The sequence below is a fragment of the Stegostoma tigrinum genome, chromosome 30, assembly GCF_030684315.1.
Source record: "Stegostoma tigrinum isolate sSteTig4 chromosome 30, sSteTig4.hap1, whole genome shotgun sequence".
Classification (NCBI taxonomy): domain Eukaryota; kingdom Metazoa; phylum Chordata; class Chondrichthyes; order Orectolobiformes; family Stegostomatidae; genus Stegostoma; species Stegostoma tigrinum.
Window position 1 is genome coordinate 32,125,291 of NC_081383.1, and position 21,563 is coordinate 32,146,853.

General features: G+C 39.4%; 1 protein-coding gene across 2 annotated transcripts in view; it reads right to left on the reverse strand.

The window, feature by feature from the left end:
• The window catches only part of LOC125466038 (hepatoma-derived growth factor-related protein 2), a 60,513-nt gene that overhangs the window by 13,645 nt on the left and 25,305 nt on the right, over nucleotides 1-21,563 (reverse strand). The window contains exons 4-12 of one of the 2 annotated variants that reach the window (XM_048560146.2): nucleotides 21,025-21,171; nucleotides 18,582-18,695; nucleotides 18,122-18,193; nucleotides 15,598-15,751; nucleotides 14,750-14,825; nucleotides 13,308-13,617; nucleotides 3,513-3,628; nucleotides 2,655-2,725; nucleotides 1,185-1,255 (exon numbers count right to left, since the gene is read on the reverse strand). In XM_048560146.2, coding sequence (XP_048416103.2) covers nucleotides 1,185-1,255; nucleotides 2,655-2,725; nucleotides 3,513-3,628; nucleotides 13,308-13,617; nucleotides 14,750-14,825; nucleotides 15,598-15,751; nucleotides 18,122-18,193; nucleotides 18,582-18,695; nucleotides 21,025-21,171 — 1,131 coding nt within the window. Of the gene's footprint in view, nucleotides 1-1,184; nucleotides 1,256-2,654; nucleotides 2,726-3,512; nucleotides 3,629-13,307; nucleotides 13,621-14,749; nucleotides 14,826-15,597; nucleotides 15,752-18,121; nucleotides 18,194-18,581; nucleotides 18,696-21,024; nucleotides 21,172-21,563 lie in introns of both variants that reach the window. The other variant, XM_048560145.2, reaches the window with a different exon arrangement.

The window sequence follows — 21,563 nt, forward strand, 5'->3', positions numbered from 1 at the left end:
TTTTTTAATTTCAGATTTGTAAAAAGAGTTCAAATTTCACCATGATGGGGATTGAACCCAATCTCCCAAACTGAACAATTGGCTGGAATATTAGTGACATTATCACAGCGTCAAAACACCCCTCAAAGTCAACTGCACAGCAGGAAAGGTCAATTACAAAACAACAAACTGATTTATTTTACTACAATTACTTTGGAATTATTTTGTCAATATTCCTCCAAATAGAAAGTCCACACTACCTTGATGTAGTGGGCTAAATATTTTCAGAGTCTAGATCCAAAATGAAAGCCCTCCCTGTCTTATCTACTTCCTTCAACTTATACTGCCATATACACTCCCATATAGGGTGCATCCATGAGGATCAATGGTCGGCACAACATTGTGGGCTGAAGGGCCTGTTCTGTGCTGTACTGTTCTATGTTCTATATAGTGCTTTACTTAACAGGGGATGAAGTAAACACCTCCGACTCTTACTACCAGGACTGTAGGTACAATTTTCCTGCGAGATTCCTACCACCCACTCTATCCCTTACTTGGGTCACAGGAATAAAACAATTCAGCATTACACACAAACTATTTTTTTCAAAATGATCTGGCACTTGAGAAATAACATCTTGGATTGGTATAGAGGTATTTTTAAATATAATTTTCACATTCCTGAATGTTGTATGTTGTGGATTTAACTCCAGTTTAATTGTATTTACTCTTCACAAAGATGTCAGTACAGATCATGAGATTCTTCCAAGTTTAAATAGGCAAAATTATCCAAGTAAGATGTTTGGTAATTGGGTGCTAACACCTTCTATCTAAGGGATGGTGGGGTCTGCTTTAGGGCTATTAGGGGTCTCACTTATACAGACTGTCATATCTGGTCTGGATCTCTGATCAACTAGGTATCCTTGGCTTTGGTATTAAAATTGGATTTATTTTTCCTAATCTGACTTTATATAAATAAATACAAGTGTAAATACCATATGTCCAAGCTATAAATAAATCAGATTTTTAATTAAAATTGGGTGATTAGATGAAAAAAGGAAAACTTTACATGCACTGACTTCAACTTTGAACTGGTTAGAATCATTTGCAATTGAAATAAAAGTTATTTAAACCGTATACAAATTTTGCATCAGCTCAATAGAGATACAAAGCCGGATTTTTCAATGCAAAACATTACTGATACTCACAGGGCTGTCAACTTTCAAAGCATGTTTAATATCCGTGTGTATCTTCTGAAGCTTCTGCTCTGCTGTCATCTCTGTTAAAGAAGTGTCATCAGAAATATGTTGCATCTTCAACAATAAGCTTTTATGCAGGTCAAACAAATAACCAGCTCAGCCTCTACCAATTGTTTAAAGTCTTTAAAAGTGGCACATTTTTAACTTCTTCATTACAGTCAAGAGATTTACTCCATCAGTTGTGCCCGGGTGACTTTAAGGAAGTAAGATGAGTTTGGTATATTAAGATCAAACTGTTGCCAGCTACAAAAAAAGGATCTTGTGCAATTGCAAAATCTCAGATTCTCTGGATATGATATTCCATCAAAAAATAATGACCAATCTAAGCTAAAATTGTCAGACTTTATAAAAATACATTAATTTTTTAAAAAACCTAATGATATTGCAGCTTGCATCAATACCCTGTGTACACCTCAATTTTTTATCTTGCTGTAAAATTATAGAGAGTATCATAAAATCTGCTAGTTACTTTCTGGCTGCTAACTGTGAGAATGTTTCAACATTATTAGCTGCTTAGCATGCTTAAAACACTACCGTTCCAGGATGTCAATGATCCCCATTTGCTGCTGCCACGATTAAACTAACATTAGCCAAAGTTAAATCCATGCATGAAAGATCATTAATTCTCTCGCTAAATTGCTAGCATTTTCATTTTAGACCACTTGGGAGCATTGTCACTTCAAGCTAATGGCAAAATCTAGCTTATGAAATTCTCTCGGCTCACAGACTCACATTTATAGCCCAATGTGTTCATCCAGTCAAAGCACCTTCTATACTAATCCTATTTTCCAGCTCTTGGCACATAGTCCTAGAGGCTATGGCAATGCAAACAAATATCTAAATACTGCTTATACATGGCAAGTTTCTAACTGAGCCCCCCTTTCAGGCAATGAGTTTCAGATTTCCATCACCCCCTGGGTGAAAATATATCTCCCCAAACTGCTTTAGCCTTCTTCCTCTAACGTAAAATTTATACTTTCTGATTATTAACCCATCTAATAACAGAAGAAGTGCCTTCCTACCCATTCTAATTATTCCCTTCAATTTTACACCATTCAACTTACACTGCTCCAAGGAATACAAACCCAGTCTATCCAATCTTCTCACATAGATCCTTCAGCACAGAGAGCATCCTAGCAAATCTTTTCTGCCTACTCTTTAGTGCAAACATATCTTCCTTGTAATGTGGTGCCCAGAACTGCATGCAGTAGTCCAGGCTACGATGCATGTTTAAACTGAATTAAACCCAACAAAAGTATATACCCAGTTCCGAGGAAGGGTGACCTGATCCGAAACATTAACTCTGATTTTTTTTTTCTTCACAGATACTGCCAGCCCTGCTGAACTTTTCCAGCAACTTCTGTTTTTGTTTCTGATTTACAGCATCTACGGTTCTTTCAGTTTTTATGAGATATGTACCTTTTTTCTTTTCTAGTTTCCTAGCTTGCAACTTTTCTTCTTTCTTCTTTTCCTTCTCTGCTTTGGCCAACCTGCAGAGTAAAATGAATTACAAAAGAATGAAAAAAGATAACTTCTTCCATCAATTCCTCCAGACTTCGGTTTCAGAAGCAGTATTTTTCATATCCCAAACAATAAGAACAGTGGGCATGCATTTATTGAGCACCTTTCACAAACTCAGGGGATTGCAAAATTTTTTGCAAGTCAATTAAGGTACTTATTGATGCAACCAATTATGCAGTTTTTGAACTGTAATTACAGGAAATGTGGCAGGCAGTATGCACAAAACAAGATGCTACAGAAATGTGACAATAACCAGATTGAGTTCCATTTAAAGGCAATGCTTGAGGAATAAATACTGTCCAGGCATATTCCCCTGCAATTCATTTCTGGTATCGTTGTGCCATATTTTAAAATCTAAACAAGGACAGGGTCTTGATTAAAAGCTTCAGCAATTTCTTAAAGGTGTGGTTCAATAACACCAACAGCCTCAAGCAGCTATTTTTCATGTGAGATGAGCTGATTTTTAGGCAATACCATCGCAGCCAACTTGAATATTATTCACCTTTTTAGTGAGTGCGGCACTGAACGTGTTGGTGGGGGGGGGTTATCTGGCTGATTTTGCCATCCCGAGCTCAGGAAATTATCTTTTTTTGAGATGAATTATAGATGACCTGGAACATCTAAGAGTAAGGAGACATTTTACTGAAAAACTGGACGTGAAACAGGCTTTTGATCACTTTTGATAAACCACTAGATAAAGAAAATGGCACTGATGGCTAACTTGTTGCAATAATGGCAGCACAAAATACAACTCACTTTGCTTTGTGTCGGTCTTCCAGCTTACGTTTTCTTTCTTTTGGTTCTTTCTCTTTCTTCAGTTGATTCTGTTTATTTGTGGGCTCAGGATGTGGTTTCTTTGGTTTTTTTTTCACCTGCAAATAATAAAATGATATTTATTCACTTTTATTTATCTATTTCAGTAAAAACTGTTTGGAGAGTTTTAAAATACAAGTTATGCAGCATGAAGATTACAAAACCGTGTCCATTTTCTAGAAAATATCCTGTGTGTCCTAATCTCCAAGTATTTTAACTTTTCATCTTGAGGAATGGGCAAGGTGAGAAGACAACCCCAAGACAGTGTCACGTGGATAAGCAGACAAGAAAAGAACCCAACAGAGATGCTCAATATCACCAAAAAAAAGCAGGAGTGAAAGGGACCCTAACATAGGCTGACAAAGAGAAAATTTCATTAATGTGTGAGGGAAAGCTAATGTGGAATGCAAGAACAGATAGTAAGAGTTTCTACAGGTATTTTAAAAATAAGCAAACTGAGTGTTGGGTCTACAGACAGTGAGACTGCAGAGTTAACAGTAGATAATAACGAAATAAAACAAAGTTGCTGGAAAAGCCCAGCAAGTCTGGCAGCATCTGGGAAGGAAGAAAACAGTTAACATTTTGGATCCGGGGACCCTTCCTCAGAACTCAAAATAATGAAATATTTTCCTTCTGTCTTCACAATAGACGATATAGTGTATGTTCCAGTTATAGAAGAGAATCAGTGATGGAAATGAGAGATGATCTTAGTGAAATTACAATCTCAAGGGCAGCACTGAGTATAGGAATTGGGACATCATGTTAGGGCTGTACAAGACAGTAGTGAGACCTTTAAGAACACTGTGCAATTCTGGTCACTCTGCTATGGGAAAGATGTTGCTGAACTAGAAAGGGTGCAGAAAAAATTTACAAGAATTTTGATGGGACTGGAAGGTGAGAGTTATAAGGAGAGCCTAGAGGGGCTGGGACATTTTATCCCCCCTGCGGAAGCAGAGGCTGAGGAGATGAACTTCTTGAAGTTTATAAAATCACGAGAGGAATGGACAAGATGAATAGCCAAATCTTTTCCCAAAGGTTGGGGAGTCCCAAAACGAGAGGACACAGGTTTAAGGTGAGAGGGGAAAGATTTCAAAGGGACCTGAGAGGCAACCTTTTCCTCAGTGGTTGGTGCGTGTATGGAATAAATTGCCAGAGAAAGCAGCAAAGGTAAGTACAATTATATTTAAAAGACACTTAGACATTCACACGAACAAGAAAGGCTTTGAAGGATATGGGCCAAATGCAGACAGATGGGACTAGTTCAGTTTCGGAAACCTGGTCGGCATGGATGAGTTGGACTGAAGGGTTTGTTTCTGTGCTGTATGACTCTAAGTAAACTCAAAGCTGTGGGTGACAGTCTCTAGTCCAGATAGATGTCTCCTAAGGTCTTAAGAGAGGCAGCTAATGAGCCAGCAGATCCATAAGAATGAATTTTCCAAACTCCCCTGGAGTCAGGAAGGCTTCAGCATGCTGTGAAATAGCAAATAATTACCCTTCTTTAGGAGAAGGGACAGAAAAAGAAGAAAAAAAAAGCAAAAAAAGAGAAACATGTTGGCCAGATAGCTTGGCATCTGATTCAAACATCACCCTCATAACAATTACTAAAAATATTATAGCTGTGCACTTACAAAAGCAAAAGGTAACTGCAAAAAGTTAGCACAGTTAACAAAGGGGAATAATGGTTAAGAACATAAGAACTAGAAGCTGGAGTAGGCAATTCAGACCATTGTGCCTGATCCTCATTTAAATGATCACGGCTGATTTCATCTCGGCCTCAACTCCTCTTTCCTGCCTGTTCTCCGTAATCCTTCAACCTGATATTAACTAGAAATCTGTCTAACTCCTCCTTAAACTTACTCAATGTCCTAGCATCCATTACATGCTAGGGTAGTGAATTCCATAGATTTGTAACCTTTTGAGAGAAGTAATTTCTTCTTATGTCAGATTTAAATCTGTTACCCCTAATCCTAAAATGAAGGCCTCTCATTGCCAATGAGGAAACATCCTCTCTACGTCTAAGATAACAAAGTGTGAAGCTGGATGAACGCAACAGGCCAAGCAGCATCTTAAAAGCACAAAAGCTGACGTTCGGGCCTAGACCCTTCAAAGAGGGGGATGGGGAGAGGGTTCTGAAATAAACAGGGAGAGAGGGGGAGGCAGACCGAAGATGGATAGAGGAGAAGATAGATGGAGAGGAGAGTATAGGTGGGGAGGTAAGGAGGGGATAGGTCAGTCCGGGGAGGACGGACAGGTCAAGGAGGCGGGATGAGGTTAGTAGGTAGGAAATGGAGGTGCGGCTTGAGGTGGGAGGAGGGGAGAGGTGAGAGGAAGAACAGGTCTTGGAAGCGGGGATGAGCTGTCAATCCCCTTTAGTCTCTTATATACTTGAATTCGATCTCCTTTCATTTTTTTAAACTCCAGTGTAGCCTAAACTGCTCAATCTCTCTTCACGAGACAAATCTCTCACCTCTGAAATCAATTTAGTGAACCCCCTCTGAACCGCCTCCAATGAACCACATCTCTCTTTAAGTAACAGGACCAAAATTACATGCAATATCCAGGTGCAGGTTTCATTAATGCCTAGTACTGTTGCAGGTACATCCCTACTTTCGTATTCTATTCATCTGTTCAATAAGATGGTCAAAATTTCATTTGCTAACCAATAGTTAGCACCGGCTACAACCTGCACCAGCTGCTCCATTTTTAACCAATCTATTGGAGTTTGTTTGAAGTCTGGAGATGCACTCTACTTCGCTTTCCAGAACACATTTTATGAGGTGCTTCAGTGATTGAGGAAAATAAAAGTTCATGCGCAGGAGATAACATTATTATGGATAAAAGATTAGCTAGAGTATGCTCAAGTCCTGCTTGACAGGATGTGTTGAATGGATCCCGCAGGCATCCAAGCAAAGAACTCAGCTTTTTATAAATCACATCAATGATTTAGAAGGGTGTGAAGCTAAATCCGTAGATGTCATCAAGATAGCAAGGTAAATGCATTGAAGGAAAAGCAGATGGAGTACCATAGATCATAGATTCCCTACGTGTGGAAACAGGCCCTTCGGCCCAACAAGTCTACACTGACCCTCAGAGCATCCCACCCAAGCCTATCCCCTGTAATCCACCTAGCCTATACATCCCTCAAACACTGGGGAATTTAGCATGGCCAATCCATGCTGCAGCTTTGGACTGTGGGAGGAAACCGGAGCACACACAGGAAACCCACACAGACACGGGGAGAATCTACAAACTCCACACAGACAGCCTCCTAAGGGTGGAATCAAACCCAGGTTCCCAGCACTGAGAGGCAGCAGTGCTAACCACTGAGCCACCGTGCCACCAGCATAATGTAGAAAATTCTGAAGTTGTTCACTTTGACAGGAGGAATGAGGAACAGAGTATTTCTTAAACAGAGAACTACAGTATAATTCCAAGGAACAAATAGATCACAGAATCATTATATGGAAAAGGCAGCTATTTAGCCCTTGTGTCTAAACCAGCTCTTTAAATGAGCTTCACTACTTGGTGTCAACCTCCTTTTTCCCCATACTCTGGCACATGATTCAATGCCTTCTTGAATGCTTCAGTTGAAGTTGTCTCCAAGAAGTGCAATCCCTACCTTAACTATTTGCCATGTGAAAGAAATTTTTCCTCACATCACCCTTGCTTCTTTTGCACATCACGTTTTAATCTAAGCCCTCTCACTCTTGTTCCTTCTAGGAGCAGGAACAGCTTCTGCCTACCTACTTTATCCAGCTCATTTAATTTTGAAAGCCTCTATCAAATGTCCTCTCAGCCTTCTGAGGAGAACAGTCCTAACTTCTTCAATTTACCTTCATAACTGTTGTTTCTCAATCCTGGAACCATTCTTTGTAAATTGCTCTGCAATTTCTCCAAAGCATTCAAATCTTTCCTATAATGTGGTGCCCAAAATGTACAGAATACTCCAGCTGAGGGCTAACAAGTGCGTTGTACAAGTGCAACATTACCTCCCTACTCTGGCACTATATGCCCCTTTTAATAAAGTTGAGGACACTGCATTCTTTTTAACTGCTCTCTCTAGCTGTTCTCCCACTTCCAATGATGCTTATGTACAATATACTCAGCCTCAGTCTCTCTGCTGCTGCACTGCCTTTAGAATTGTACCTCCCACTTTCTATTGTCTTTCAATGTTCTTGCTACTAAAGTGCCTCATCTCACACTTAGAGTCATTCAGCACAAAAACAGACCCTTTGGTCTAACCAGCCCATGCCAAACATAATCCGATACTAGACGAACAGAAGGCTGTCAGTCCTGAAGAAGGCTAATACCCGAAACGTTGTCTGCTCCTTTCCTCCAGGTGTTGTCTAACCCACTGTGTTCTTCCAACCTCCTGTTTGTTTACCATAATCCCAAACTTAACTAGTCCCACTTGCCTGCTCTTGACCCATATTTCCCCAAACCACTCATTCATTTATCCATCCAATTATCTTTTAAACATTGTAATTGTACCTGCATCCACCACTTCATCAGGAAGTTTGTTCCACATGCGAACCACTCTCTGGAAAAAAAATTGCCCCTCATGTCTTTTTGAAATCTCGCTCCTCTCACCTTAAAAATGTGCTCCTTAGTCTTGAAATTCCCCACTTTAGGGAAAAGACCACTACCATCAAATCTATACCTCTATTTTATAAACTTTATCAGGTCACCTCTCAACCTTCCATGTGCCAGTGGAAAAAAAAGTCCCGGACTATTCAGCCTTTCCTTACAACTCAAACCTTCCATACCCAGCAACATCGAGGTAAATCTCTTCTGAATCCTCTCCAGCTTGGTAATATCCTTCCTATAACTGGGCAACCAGAACTGGACACAGTATTCCAGAAATGGCCTCACCAATGACCTGCACAACCTCAACATAATGTCCCAACTCCTATGCTCCTGTGCAATAAAGGCAAGCGTGTCAGACATCTTTTTCAAACATCCTGTCTATATGTGATGTAAACTTTTAAAAAATTAACTACCTGCACCCCTAGGTCCCTCTAATCTAAAACACTCTACACTGAACCTCAAATACGGCCTATCTGTCTGTCAATGTCCTTTGGAAGTTCCACACTGCCCTCCTCACAATTTACAATTCTTCCACATTCCCAATTTCTAAGGATCTAGATATTCTACTGCAGGATTCACAAAATGTTAGTACGTGGCTTCACCACTTAAATCAAGAAGCCTAACGCAATGTTTTCTTAAGACGATAAGAAACAGGAACAGAAGCAGGCTGTTCAGCTGCTTAAGCCTGCTCTGCCATTCAATAGGATCACGGCTGATCTGGCATTCCTCACATCCGCTGTCTTGACATTTCCCTTCACCCTTGATTCAAAGGCAAATCAAAGCACGACTCATACACTTAGTGGTAAGGCCCTGTGCAGTACTGCTGAACAATGAGACCTTGGAGCACGGGTTCATAGTTCCTTAAAAATGGAGTCACAGGTAGACAGTATAACGAGGACACCACTTGGTATGCTTGCTTTGACTGGTCAGTGCATTGAGTATAGGAGTTGGGAGGTCATGTTGCAGCTGTTCAGGACATTGGTTCGGCCACTATGAGAATACTGCTTGCAGTTCTGGTCTCCCTGCTACAGGGAGGATGTTGTGAAACTTGAAATTGGTCAGAAAAGATGTGTAAGCATGTTGCTAGGGTTGGAGGTATTCGGAGCAGCTGAATGGACTGGGGATATTTTCCCTGGAGTGTCAGAAACTGAGGGGAGAAACCTTCTACAGGTTTATAAAATCATGAAGGCATGGATAGAGTAAATAGGCAAGGTCTTTTTCCTGGAGTGGGGGAGTCAAAAACTTGGGGGCATAGGTTTAAAGTGAGAGGGGAAAGATTTATAAAGGGACTGAAGGGGCAACTTCTTCCCCACAAAAGGTGGTCCATGTATGAACGACCTGCCAGAGTAATGATGGAAGTTGATACAATTACAACATTAAAGAGGTGTGTAGATGGCTACGTGCATACAAAGTATGTAGACAGATATGGGTCAAATGCTGGTAAATGGGACTAGATTTATTTAGGATATCTCATTGGCACAGATGTGTTAGGCTTACGGTCTGGTTCGATGCTGTACAGCTCTATGACCCTACAATCTATATTGTCTTAGATTATTACAGTAATTGAACGCAAAAGTAAGGGTAGTATCAGAGATAATGGGAACTGCAGATGCTGGAGAATTCCAAGATAATAAAAGTAAGGGTGTTGTGCTTCAGTTATACAAAGCATTGGTGGCAACACATCTTGAACACTGTGTGCAGTTTTGGTTTCCTTACTTTAAAAAAAAATGGAGGATGTAAATGCATTGGAGATAACTCAGAGTAGGTTCATTAGACTGATGTCCGAAATGATTAGGTTGTTTGATAAGGATAAAGGATAGGTTGGATAGGCTGGGTTTGTGTCCACTAGAATTTATAACTGTGATGGATGCCTTGGACTGAAGTGCACAAAGTTCTGATTAGTATTGACAAGGTGGACATGAAGGGTTTTTCCTTTTGTGGGTCAACTTGCATGCAATTAAAATGCTTTGAATGCAGACAGACAGTCTTGTATACCATCTAAATATTCAACTGTATACATTTGCAAGTGCACATACATAGAGCCTGTACATGAACCACAGCATTTAAGCATTTTCTGAGAGCAGTAAACATTGTTTCTGCACACATACCCACTTTTTAAAATCATATGTCTGTCTTTTGCATTTTTGAGTCCAAGTCTGATGTCACAACCCTCAGAGAGGAATCGAATCCCCTAGGAAAGCCAAGCCATGCCCTTTTTTTGTTAAGAGCACAAACTGCTACTTCCTAATCAGTTCATTCATTTTCTGAATAGCTGTTGGGGCACTCAATAGCTTTCAGTGTGTTGGTGAATGATTAAGGGTCAGATAAGTAGATAAAAGTGCAAGAGGAGTAGGGTGGCAGGGTGGTGACAGTGTAGTTAGTTTGGGTCCAGTCAGATTGGGTTGGGGAAGATGGTGGAAGAGGTCACGTCTGAAGGGAGGCAGCAAGGTCTGTAGGGTTGGTTTCGGAAGGGCAGCAGTCAGGTCAGACTGGGGAGCTATTTTTAACAGGTAGTCATTATTTAGAGAAGGTTTTAAATTCATGTAAACTATCCTGGCCAACTATTGAGATGAGTGAGCCCGAAACTTTCCAAACTCTTCGACTGAAGCTGGGGACTTTATTTTTGGGAAGAGTTCCAGATGACCGGTAACTGTCCATCAGAAATTTCAATTTCTCAGGCAAATCCTACAATTCGATTTATTTGGAGGCTATAACATCTGGACCCAGGTTTTAGTCAATTGCAAACAGACTACGACGGAAGTAAAAATGAGAACATACTAATTTCAAACTGCTCGAGGAAAAGCGTCCTCTTAGAGTTGGACTGGTTCTTTTTAATGGGCAACCTAATCCTGAAGACTGTTTAAATAACAATATCTGTTATAGCAAGTCCATCAACAAACACATTGGCTCCAACTCAATCGACCACCCCCTGAGAAAAAGAACAGGAAATGACATCACCAACACAGGAAATGACATCACCAACCAAGGAAACCTAATCAGATAAATAGAAAGCGGGACATAACACCAACGTTTTGTCAGAGGCTCACTGATGATGTTACCGAGAATGGTGACGAAACGTCTGAAAACTAACCTTCCAGCTCCGTGAGCAAACTCACATCCAGAATATCTGTTATTTTCTCACTCATGCAATTATCTAGCTTTTCACTGAAAGTATATTTTCTTTTCCCTCAAATGTGGGAGCACCTATTATACTCCTCAATGATAAAATTTAGGGAAACAAACAGTTATCGCCGATTATTAGTTAATGCATCTCTGTACATTTGGTTTGAAACGTCCCTTACAGGGTAACAATAGTTCATGAATAGTCAGTTTTGTACCCAATTGTCTCTGACGGTATTCGATAAACGTGCGATGAAACAAAAATGTTAGCTAAAGCTGAAACTTCTGAAACTGAAGACACTAAACTAGGTAATGGGCTTGAGTGGCAGGAGACAAAGAGAGTACTGATGATGGATTTCAACGTAGGCAATTGTGGGGCCATCCACTTTGGACTGAAAATAGAGAAGGGTAGATTCCAAATGATGAAAAGCTATAAAGGGTTGGATCTAAAAACAGTCAGGCTCTCTAGGTGCACAGATTGAAAACTCACGAATAGCTACAGAAAAAAAAATAGAAAAGGCCAATGGAATTCTGCACTTTATCTCCACCAACTAGAATACAAGGCGGCAGGAGACATACTTTTGTTATATATATAGCCCTTTAGATGTCATAGCACAAGTCCTGAGAGCCCAGGTGGACATCATACATTAAAGGAGAAAAAAAACTGCCTCGGAGTGAGTACATCAAACATATTTCACGCAAATCACAGAATCCCTACAATACAGAAAGAGGCCATTTGACCATTGAATCTGCACCAACTCTCCGAAGAGCATCCCACTCTATCCCCCATAAACCGGCCTGGTGTTTTTACCCAACCTGCACATCCCTGGACACTACAGGACCATTTTTAGCATGGCCAACCTACCTCACCAGCACATCTTTGGAATGTGGAAGGAAATCAGAGTACCAGTTTCGTAAAGATAACTATACCAAAGGTTAAATTGCTAGGAGAGAGACTACAAAACACAGGGAATATACTATATTACCTGGAATCTAAAAGGTTAAGGGACTACTTCATTAAAATTTCAAGACATTATAGGAAACAAATAAACAAACAAACTGTGAAGACAGAAGCTATTTCCATTCATTATGGACTCTATCACAAGGGAACATGGTCTAAAAATTACGAACAAGGCCTTCAGGAATGAAACGCAAAAACACTTCTACATTCAAGAGTGAAGTACCTTTGGAACATTCTGCTGTAAATAGCAACTGGCACCAGATCAACTGTTAAATGTAAAACTCTTAATATATAAATTTTATTAACTTTTATTAAAGATGAGAATCACAGAATCCCTACAGTGCAGATGAAGGCCTTTCGGCATGTCACGTCTGTAACAACCTTCTGAAGAGCGTCCCACCCCACCCCCATAATCCCACATGGGGTTTTTACCATAGCTAACCAACGTAACCTGCACATCCCTGAGCAATATAGGACTCATTTCAACACGGCCAATCCACCTAACTCGCACATCTTTAGACTGTGGAAGGAAACCAGAGCATGGATGGAAACCCATGCAGACAATGGGGGGAGAATGGGCAAACTCCACACTGACAGTAACCCAAGGCTAGAATTGAACCCGGTCCCTGGATCTGTGAGGGAAAAGGGTCCTGACCCGAAACCTCAGCTTCCTGCTGCTTTGATGCTGCCTGGCTTGTTGTGTTCCTCCAGCTCCTACCTGTGTTACAGATCAACCATGGTTTTGTCAAATGACTAAAGAGGCTAGGGGTACTTGATATTCTACTCTGGGTCCACACTTCCAATGGGATAATTACTACCTACTTTTATACACAATCTACAGTACAGTTTCCATCAGTATTCCAACCCACAGTCAAATAGCTTGCCAACATTGTTATTCTCAACATATGAATCAAAATCTACACGATGTTGAAACGTATCAGGTGTCAGTATAACCTCCTTTAAACTCTACAAGTAAATGAGACTGCACCTTTAGCAGTATTTGCATGAAATCAGAATAAAACTACATTTTAAATCCAATAAATGATAAATAAAAATGAGAAAATAGTTACCTCCTTCTCCACCTCCGAGTCAGAATCAGAGGCATATTTCAATTTAGTTCGATTTTTTTTTGTCTTCTTTGATGATTCTTTCTTCTTTATTTCATCAACGTCTTCAAGTATTTTCTCCTGTTCCTCCTCTTTTTCTTTCTCTTCTTTCCGTTTCCTCTTTTCTTCCTCTTCTTCCTCCCTTTCCTTTTCTCTCAATCTCCTCAGCTCTTCCTCTTGCTGTTTCTTCCTTCGTTCTTCTATCTCTCTTTTTCGCTCCTCGTCACGTTTTTTCCAATCGCTGATCTTGCCTTCAGCATCGCTGTCACTGTCACTGCTAAGATCGAACGAACACTAAATGTAAGGTAAGGTATATGCATATTTTTGTTCGGCATTTCTAAACAGCGAGCACAGGTGCAATGGGCTCTAGGGTCTGATGTACTTGGATAATTACTGGTTGCAATTACAAGTGGGAGTTTTGCCAATTCTTAGCATTACCAACCAGCTTAAAGAATTTATGCTCTATATCAGGGCTCTATTCAAAATAGCTCTGCGGATAAAAGGCCTTACCCTGTGTAGTACTGACCCATAAAGACTAAAATGCCTCAGGTTTAATGCCCCCCCTTCAAAACTGAAGCGATCTCAGTGGGAATGAAAATATAATTGAGTTTGCTTTAAAACATGTTATAAAGATTTTGTATCCAGTATTACTTATTTCTAATCCTAAGAATCATCATTACAAACTGTGTACAATTCAAGAAGGTAAATGCAACAGTTATTACAAATACTTTGCAGAAGTGCTGTATGCAAACAACTCCTTTAGATTTTCTTCGTAGAAATAATTTTTAATCAACTACTTACGGCAAATAACAATGCTTTGTTGGTAATGTGTTGGCAATGCTATTAAGGGATACAGGCTGTGGTTGTGATTTGAAGTGCTGTTAATTACTTCTGAACAAAAGATCAAGGCTTATTCTGACAGAACATGAGGGTTTCTTTTTAAAATGATCTGGAAACCCATTTAGAAGGCCAGAACCTAAGGGTAGCACTGATGAGATGACAAGATAAAATCAAGATCGTGGTTGAATTTTTAACTCTGGAATCACAGTAAAGAAATTCGAGATGCTTAGAGGAACTGATTGGAGGAATTCATCCCTACAACATAGTGGAACTGTGGAAAGTATATAAATTATATGATGGTGGAAAGGAGGGAGGTAAGGACCTTTAAAGACCAATGAGTAGTGCTCTTCAATAGATGATACTCAGCCTTTTTTTTCAATCATTCCACTCATATCAAAGTAGCTTACACTATAATATCAACCAAATATAACCAAACTGTGTAGGCTCCCTTTACAATTTCCAAAGTGTAGCTCGGATTCTAAAAGATGCTTCATTCAATCTGAGCGACGTTGGAAATTTAGAATGATTTATTTGCAAAGCAAAACACTCATGGCTATGTTACTCACCTGAGGCTGCTGGAGACTGAAGGTAACCTCTCAATCTTTGGCTTCCTTCCTCGGGGTTTTGGGGTCTTTTTCTGAGCTGTTAAATAGAGAGAAAGATGGAGAAGGTTATCTTGAAAGTGACCTCATGGTTAATCTGAAATTCACTATAGAATAGGTATTTTTCACAAATTACCTTCAGTGCAAAAAGAGGTCATTCAGCCACCACCCTTCGCCCCGCCCCGCGAAGATCATCCCATCCCCATAACCCCGCACGAGGTTTTTAACCATGGCAAATCCACCTCACCCCCACATCCCTGGGCACTATGATATATTTTATTTTAGCATAGCCAATCTACTAAAACTGCACATCTTTGGATTGTGGGAGGAAACTGGAGCACCCAGAGTAACCTCAGGAGATACAGGGTGAATATACAAACCCCATGCAGTCACCAAGGCTGGAACTGAACCCAAGCCCCTGGTTCTGCAAGATAGCAGTGTTACACACTGTGTCACCATGCAACCCCAATTTACTGGCTGCTGTACTAAATTGTTGTTTCTATACTATTTAGTTGCCGGGTTGACTAAGCCCAATATTTTTAACTTCATAAACCAACTTTACTATCTACTGTTTAAAAGAATACAGACACTATTCAGGCGAAAATAACAAGCTGCAATAATTTGTTAATGCATCATAGAAAATGTTACAAATGTTAATGATTTTGTGACAGACTGCAATTTCAATTTTTTCAAAAAAGTAAAAATATTCAAATAACCTGATGACAAACAAGTTAGCTAGCCAATACTGAACATTATCAGTGGCCATGAAAGTAAATACTAAATGCACAAATGATCAACTCTTGTTGCGATACCTGGCTTCCTGCCTCGGACAGGTTTCTTTACAGAGTCATCAGAGTCAGATTCTCTCTTATAATCTTCATCGTCATCATCTTCCTTAGCTTGTACTGATCTCTCCTCCTCATCACCACCAACCTGCTTTTCATCTTCCTCTTCAGAATCATACTTCTAGAAAAGAAAAGGTTTATGCAGAGAATATCTAGGATATTAATCTAGGGGAGAAAAAGTTAAATTGTACAAAGTATGGCTGATTAGCAAGCCATTCAAAAAAACTAAATAACTGCTTATAAATCACCCGACAGTACATGTCATTTCCTTAATAACAAAGTGTGGAGCTGGATGAACACAGCAGGCCAAGCAGCATCTTAGGAGCATTTTAACTAATAACATCCCAAATCACTTCACACTGAGACAAACAAATTAAAATACAGATTTTGAGGAGATTCTTAAAGGCATGGAGTGAAGTAATGCTAAGTGGTTTCGGAAGAAAATTACAAAGGCTTGTGTCCAGGCTCTGTGAACACACTGTTACCAATAGTGAAGTAGGCAAGAGACTGAAAGGAAATGAATTGGCAGCCACAAATTAAAAAAAAAACAAAAGGGAATTTGTTTGGGCAAATCATCTGGAGTGAGTGCAGAGATAATGGAGCAGGTTTATGGAAGGATTTCTAGATACAGATAAGAATTTTGAAATTGTTGCTGTAAGCACAGGGATTGCAAGAATTTCTGCAGGTTAGAAAGCAAGCACAAAATTTTGAAACGGCTCAGCAAAAGAATTGTGAATAAGGATAGCAGTGCAGATAGCTAATAATACAGAACCAACAGGACACAGGATTGAAGTTAAAATCAAAATCAAAGAGAACCCAATGCTTCACAGCATGTTTCAGCTGCACTATTCTGGATAAAGAAGCTCTTTCCTGAACTTTCCTGATTAATCTTACATTGACTGTCTCAAGTTCAGGTCTTCCTCACAAACAAACATACTCTTTACATCCACTTTAATCAAAAAACTTTTCATAATTCTAAAGATTCTCTAGGGTGCATGCAGTAAAACCAGGATTTAATATAGCATTACACAACATCTCCACTTTTTAGTTCTATTCCTCAGCAAAAGCAAACCAAATACAAGACTCATTTTGTAATGACCTTAATGACTTCTATTGTATCAATCACTGATTTGGGTATTTGAATACCTAGATCTCCACGCTTTTCAAAGACGCATTTCATTTTGTTTTTTTCCCCAAGTATTACATAACTGCCTCATCTTTATAACCAAAATTCAATGTTTTACTCATCTATATTAACAGTAAACTGCCAATTTTATTTTGCTGATGCTGTAATTTAATTAACATTTTCTGGTAACTTGTGTAGTCATCCTCAGTGTTGACTATCTTTCTCATTTCAGTCATTAGAAAGGTCAGAAATTTGGCTTTTGATTCAAAGTTTAAATCATGGGCATTTATTGTGAGAAACAGTGGTCGCAGCAATGATCTTTGCGAGGCTTCACTTATGACCCTCTGTCAGTCTGAATGGGCTATGCCTTATATGACATTGGAGGTATAATCAGAGCTGTTAAAGATGTTAAAAAGATTTAATAGAATACATAGCAAAAAAAAAAATTACTCGTGGGGAAATCAAGGCAACAAAATAAAAAGTAGAACTTGGGACTTGCAGATGCAAAATCAGGACACATGCTATCACACAAAGGGTGATCATTTTCCCAGTCCTACTCCTTCCAAAGACCAGTAGGTGCCAATACAATTAGAGGTTTGAATGCAGCAACAGATAGATACTAGTTGGAGAAGGATGCTGAGCAAAGAGGAGACTCAGAGTCTAGGTGCATAGTGCCTATGACCTAATAAAACAGCAGAGCAGAACTGAAGGAACAAATGACAAAACTCGTTCTGATGTATCCAAGTACAAATGGAGAAAGGATTTGACTGACATTCATGAAGGCACAAAACTCAACCAAATGTGGAATAAATACTAAAAATGATAGACAGGTATTAACATTTTAGTGCGCTAAACTGGGCATTTCTCTCAAAGTCAGTTGCTGGATATCGGAAGTTAAAATTAAAGGAAATTAAAGGCCGTTTTGTACATCAATTGTGCACATACATATCAAAAATTAATGCACAATATTGGTGCCTTGTTGGAAACTTCAAAAACCAAATCTTATCCATCACAATGATTACCTCTGCAAAAATATCCTAGCCCTGGTGAACACCCACCTTTTCTGAGAAGAAAACTCCAAGCTGGTTTCTTAAAGTTCACCATAAAAGCAAAAACTCTTGGTGTGAACTGGTAGATATGTAGGTAACTAAATAGCAAATAAGCTAAACAATACTTTGGTGGAATTTCAAAATAAATTTTGGGACTTGGAATTGACGCCCTGTACTAGAGAGAAAAAAAAAATCGTACCTTTGACTAAAGACCAGTCACTTCCACCCTGCTACAAACAGTGTTTAATTATCCTGTCACATTTATCCTGGCACTATACAGTTCAACTCAGGTCAGCAAGTTGAAAATACAAATTACCTTTTTCTTCCTTCCAGCTGCAGGGCCTCGTCGGGGTGTTCTGGAAATTACTTTTTTTTCTAGTGTGAATTCCTAAAGTTGAAATCAGAAACAAAATTAAATGACTTCAATGCTGACTGCCCTGAGGATTGTCTTTGGGAGCTGTGGATGTAGATTTTTCCCCATTAACGCAGAATCAACAAGTATCATCATAGCAGCAGTCACTCATCACAAACTGGGACAAATGAGTGACTTTTCTGGCTTGGATAGCTTCATTACTCACTAAATTAACTCTGAGGCATCAGGACAGCCTTCCATTTCTAAATAAGATTGAAATGTTGGGAATGCAAGGGAGTATTAAGAGAAGACCTGCTAATTTCCTTTCTACAAAAATATATACATGTAGGAAAGGGCAAAAACAAGAAATCCTTTATATTATTTTTCTTTACAGTGAATCAACATTTACAGTGTTTTTACTCACTTGGTCACTATTTTTCTCGGATTCTGAAGAACTTGCTTCAGAATTCTCTTCCAGTGAGTTAGAGCCACTTTCCTCTTCCTCACTTGATTTACGAGTGCGTTTTGGAGGTGGTTTCTGCAGATTTAGGAAAACATAAATGAAATGTTTGTTTCCTCACTAATCAGCGTTTATTTGCAGCTGCGTTTTCATTAAATCCTTAACAATGAATACATAATCTCAAAATTACTATTATCCAGCCTATAACTAATAAAATTCCCAATTCTTAAGGAATTCCCAGCTTTGGATGTACTTGAGTAACTTATATCAAATGATCAAAAGAAATCACAAAACAGCAACATCATTCTAATACTTTAGACAACAACCAGATTTGAACTCCATGTAGACTTGATTTATTATTAACAACTAGCCACTTTCAACCAAGAGCGACTTCCAAATCTTTGCAAACAAATGCTAATGAATAAATTGGCCAAAGATATACTAAGGAAATTAGGAAACTACATTTACTGGAAAGCCCCACAAATTGTATTAATACACGGATGGAGATCTGGACATCAGGTTAAGTGTCTACTACCTGTTTTCAAGGGCAACTGCATCACCAATGTGAGATTCAATACAGGGTTTTTTTTCAATAAATATTTGATTGACACGCAGACTGCAAAAATGGTAACAATATTTTTTTGAGACAGTCACTTTGAATAAAATCACAAATAGAGAGCAAAAACATTGTTTGTGAATCCAGGACTAGGATATTATTGCTATATTCAAGCTAAAATTTACGCTTTCCGTTCATTAATTAACTGAGTATGAATTCTATTACTTTTACAGTCGATAACGTTTCACAACACTTAGTTTGCATTTAAATGAGACCAGAAGAAGGTTGCTGCAGATAATAATCCATCCTGGGAGACATCAGTCTTGCCCACGCATTTACTTGAGAAGGGTTTGGTAATTTATAAGATTTCTTAAAATGTTACGTGCAACATTTTTGCCCAAGCAAGAATGGTCTCCATTCATTGTTAATAACTGTCTAGTCTTGTTTACTTAAAAAAAAATGTTGCATATGATGTTGGTGTAAGGTTACAACGCACTTGCAATTTGGATCTGAAACACAGTTTTAGCTAGGTTTTTGGAAGCCAGATACAGTACAAATTCTTGTCAAGCACGGAAGTAGCAAGAAACAGAGAAGCAGACACAGAGACACAGAACAGAAGTGAGTAGGAGATGGAGATGCAGAGCTTTATTGTCATTAGACTAATAATGCAGGGCCATAGCTTAATGGTCCGAGGACATGGGTTTGAATCTCACCATCGTACGTTGCGAAATGTTAATTCAATAAAATTTGAATCTAAATAAACTAGTAACATTTAAAGACAGAATACCATCACCAGTTATTATCCAATTTTGTAAAGGAAGTCTGCCTTCCTTACCTGCACTGGCTGACACATGACGTCTGATCCACAGAAAAGTGGTTGAGTCTTAAATACCCTCTAAAATAGCCTAAAAAGCCAACTGGTTCCGTTAGAGATGGACAATAAAATGTCAGCATTGTCAAGGATGCCTACACTCTAGCTAAGAATAATAAAACATTATGCTTTTCACATTCTTAATGTTTCAAATGACATGAGTGTAGTCACCGAAAGGTAGGCTAAAGTCAGCTAGTTTTCAGCAAGGTTCACAAATGCCAGTTAAACAGATGAGTTATTTGATTTGTTTAAAACAGTGTTGCTAGAGTTGTTGAAACGAACACCATTTGAATTTCTTTGAAGAGCATTGTAAAATCTTTTACATCCATCTCAACAGACAGGTAGATTTTGGCTTTCCCTCTTTGATTAGTAGCAACACCTCTGACAAGCCAATACCTTGCTTGCACTGCACCAGCATATTGACAAAGGCTTAGGCGGATATTGGGTCCTTTAAGGTCAATACCCAGGTGAGCATACTACCACAGAGCCAACCTGAGTGAATTCTGAAGTGTACAGTAGAAATGGAACCAAACCTCAAGGGAAGGTGGTGTTTTCTTTCAGCAGAGAAGGATTAATGTTCAGGTTGCGGAGAATGGGCAGAAAACAAGCTTCCTTCGCACCAAGGCTCGATATTAGGGGCGGCACGTTGGCTCAGTGGTTAGCACTGCTGCCTCACAGCGCCAGGGACCTGAGTTTGATTTCACCCTTGGGCGACCGTCTAAGTGGAATTTGCATATTCTCCCCCTGTCTGTGTAGATTTCCTCCCACGGTCCAAAGATGTGCAGACTAGGTGGTGGATTGGTTACACTAAATTGCCCATAGCGTTCAGGGATGTGTAGATTAGGTGGATGGTCGGGTGGCATGCTCCGAGGGTCAGTGTGGACTTGTTGGGCCGAAGGGCCTGTTTCCACACTGTAGGGATTCTATGATGATTTTAAAAATACACACAAATACCAACAGCTTTGTTTGTAAGAGTTGACCTTTATAAGGAGGGGCTTCCTCTTGATCCCACTCTGCTCAATGCTGCCTTTGTCAGATTCCTCATCACTGACTTCTTTTTCCACTTCTGCTCCACTTCCTGGGACCACTTCATTTTCTGGAACTTCACTGTCTGATGAGCTTGATGGCTAAACAAGTGAATCAGAAATGGGTTCAAATCACGAAGGAAAATAAAAGCAGCAATGTTCTCACTTGTTCATTCTTCTTATTTGAGGAAAATGTACCTCAGCCAATAATCCTGGACAAGCGGTAAAAACAACTAAGTTACATTTAATATATGGCAGACAAAAAAATGAATGAGGTCTAAAGAGAAGGTATTAGGACAGGTGACTAAAAACTAAGTCAATAAGAGGTGGTCTTTAAAAGGAACAGAGGAGTGGAGCATTTAGTGAATAAAGGTATGCAGTGGCTGGAGTCACTGTGGCGGATCCTTGCGAGTCCCAGTTAGGAGTACAGCACATTTTAGGGACACAGTGACACTGCAGGTTAGGAGCTTGTAGGTAGGCAGAGAATGGGTAAT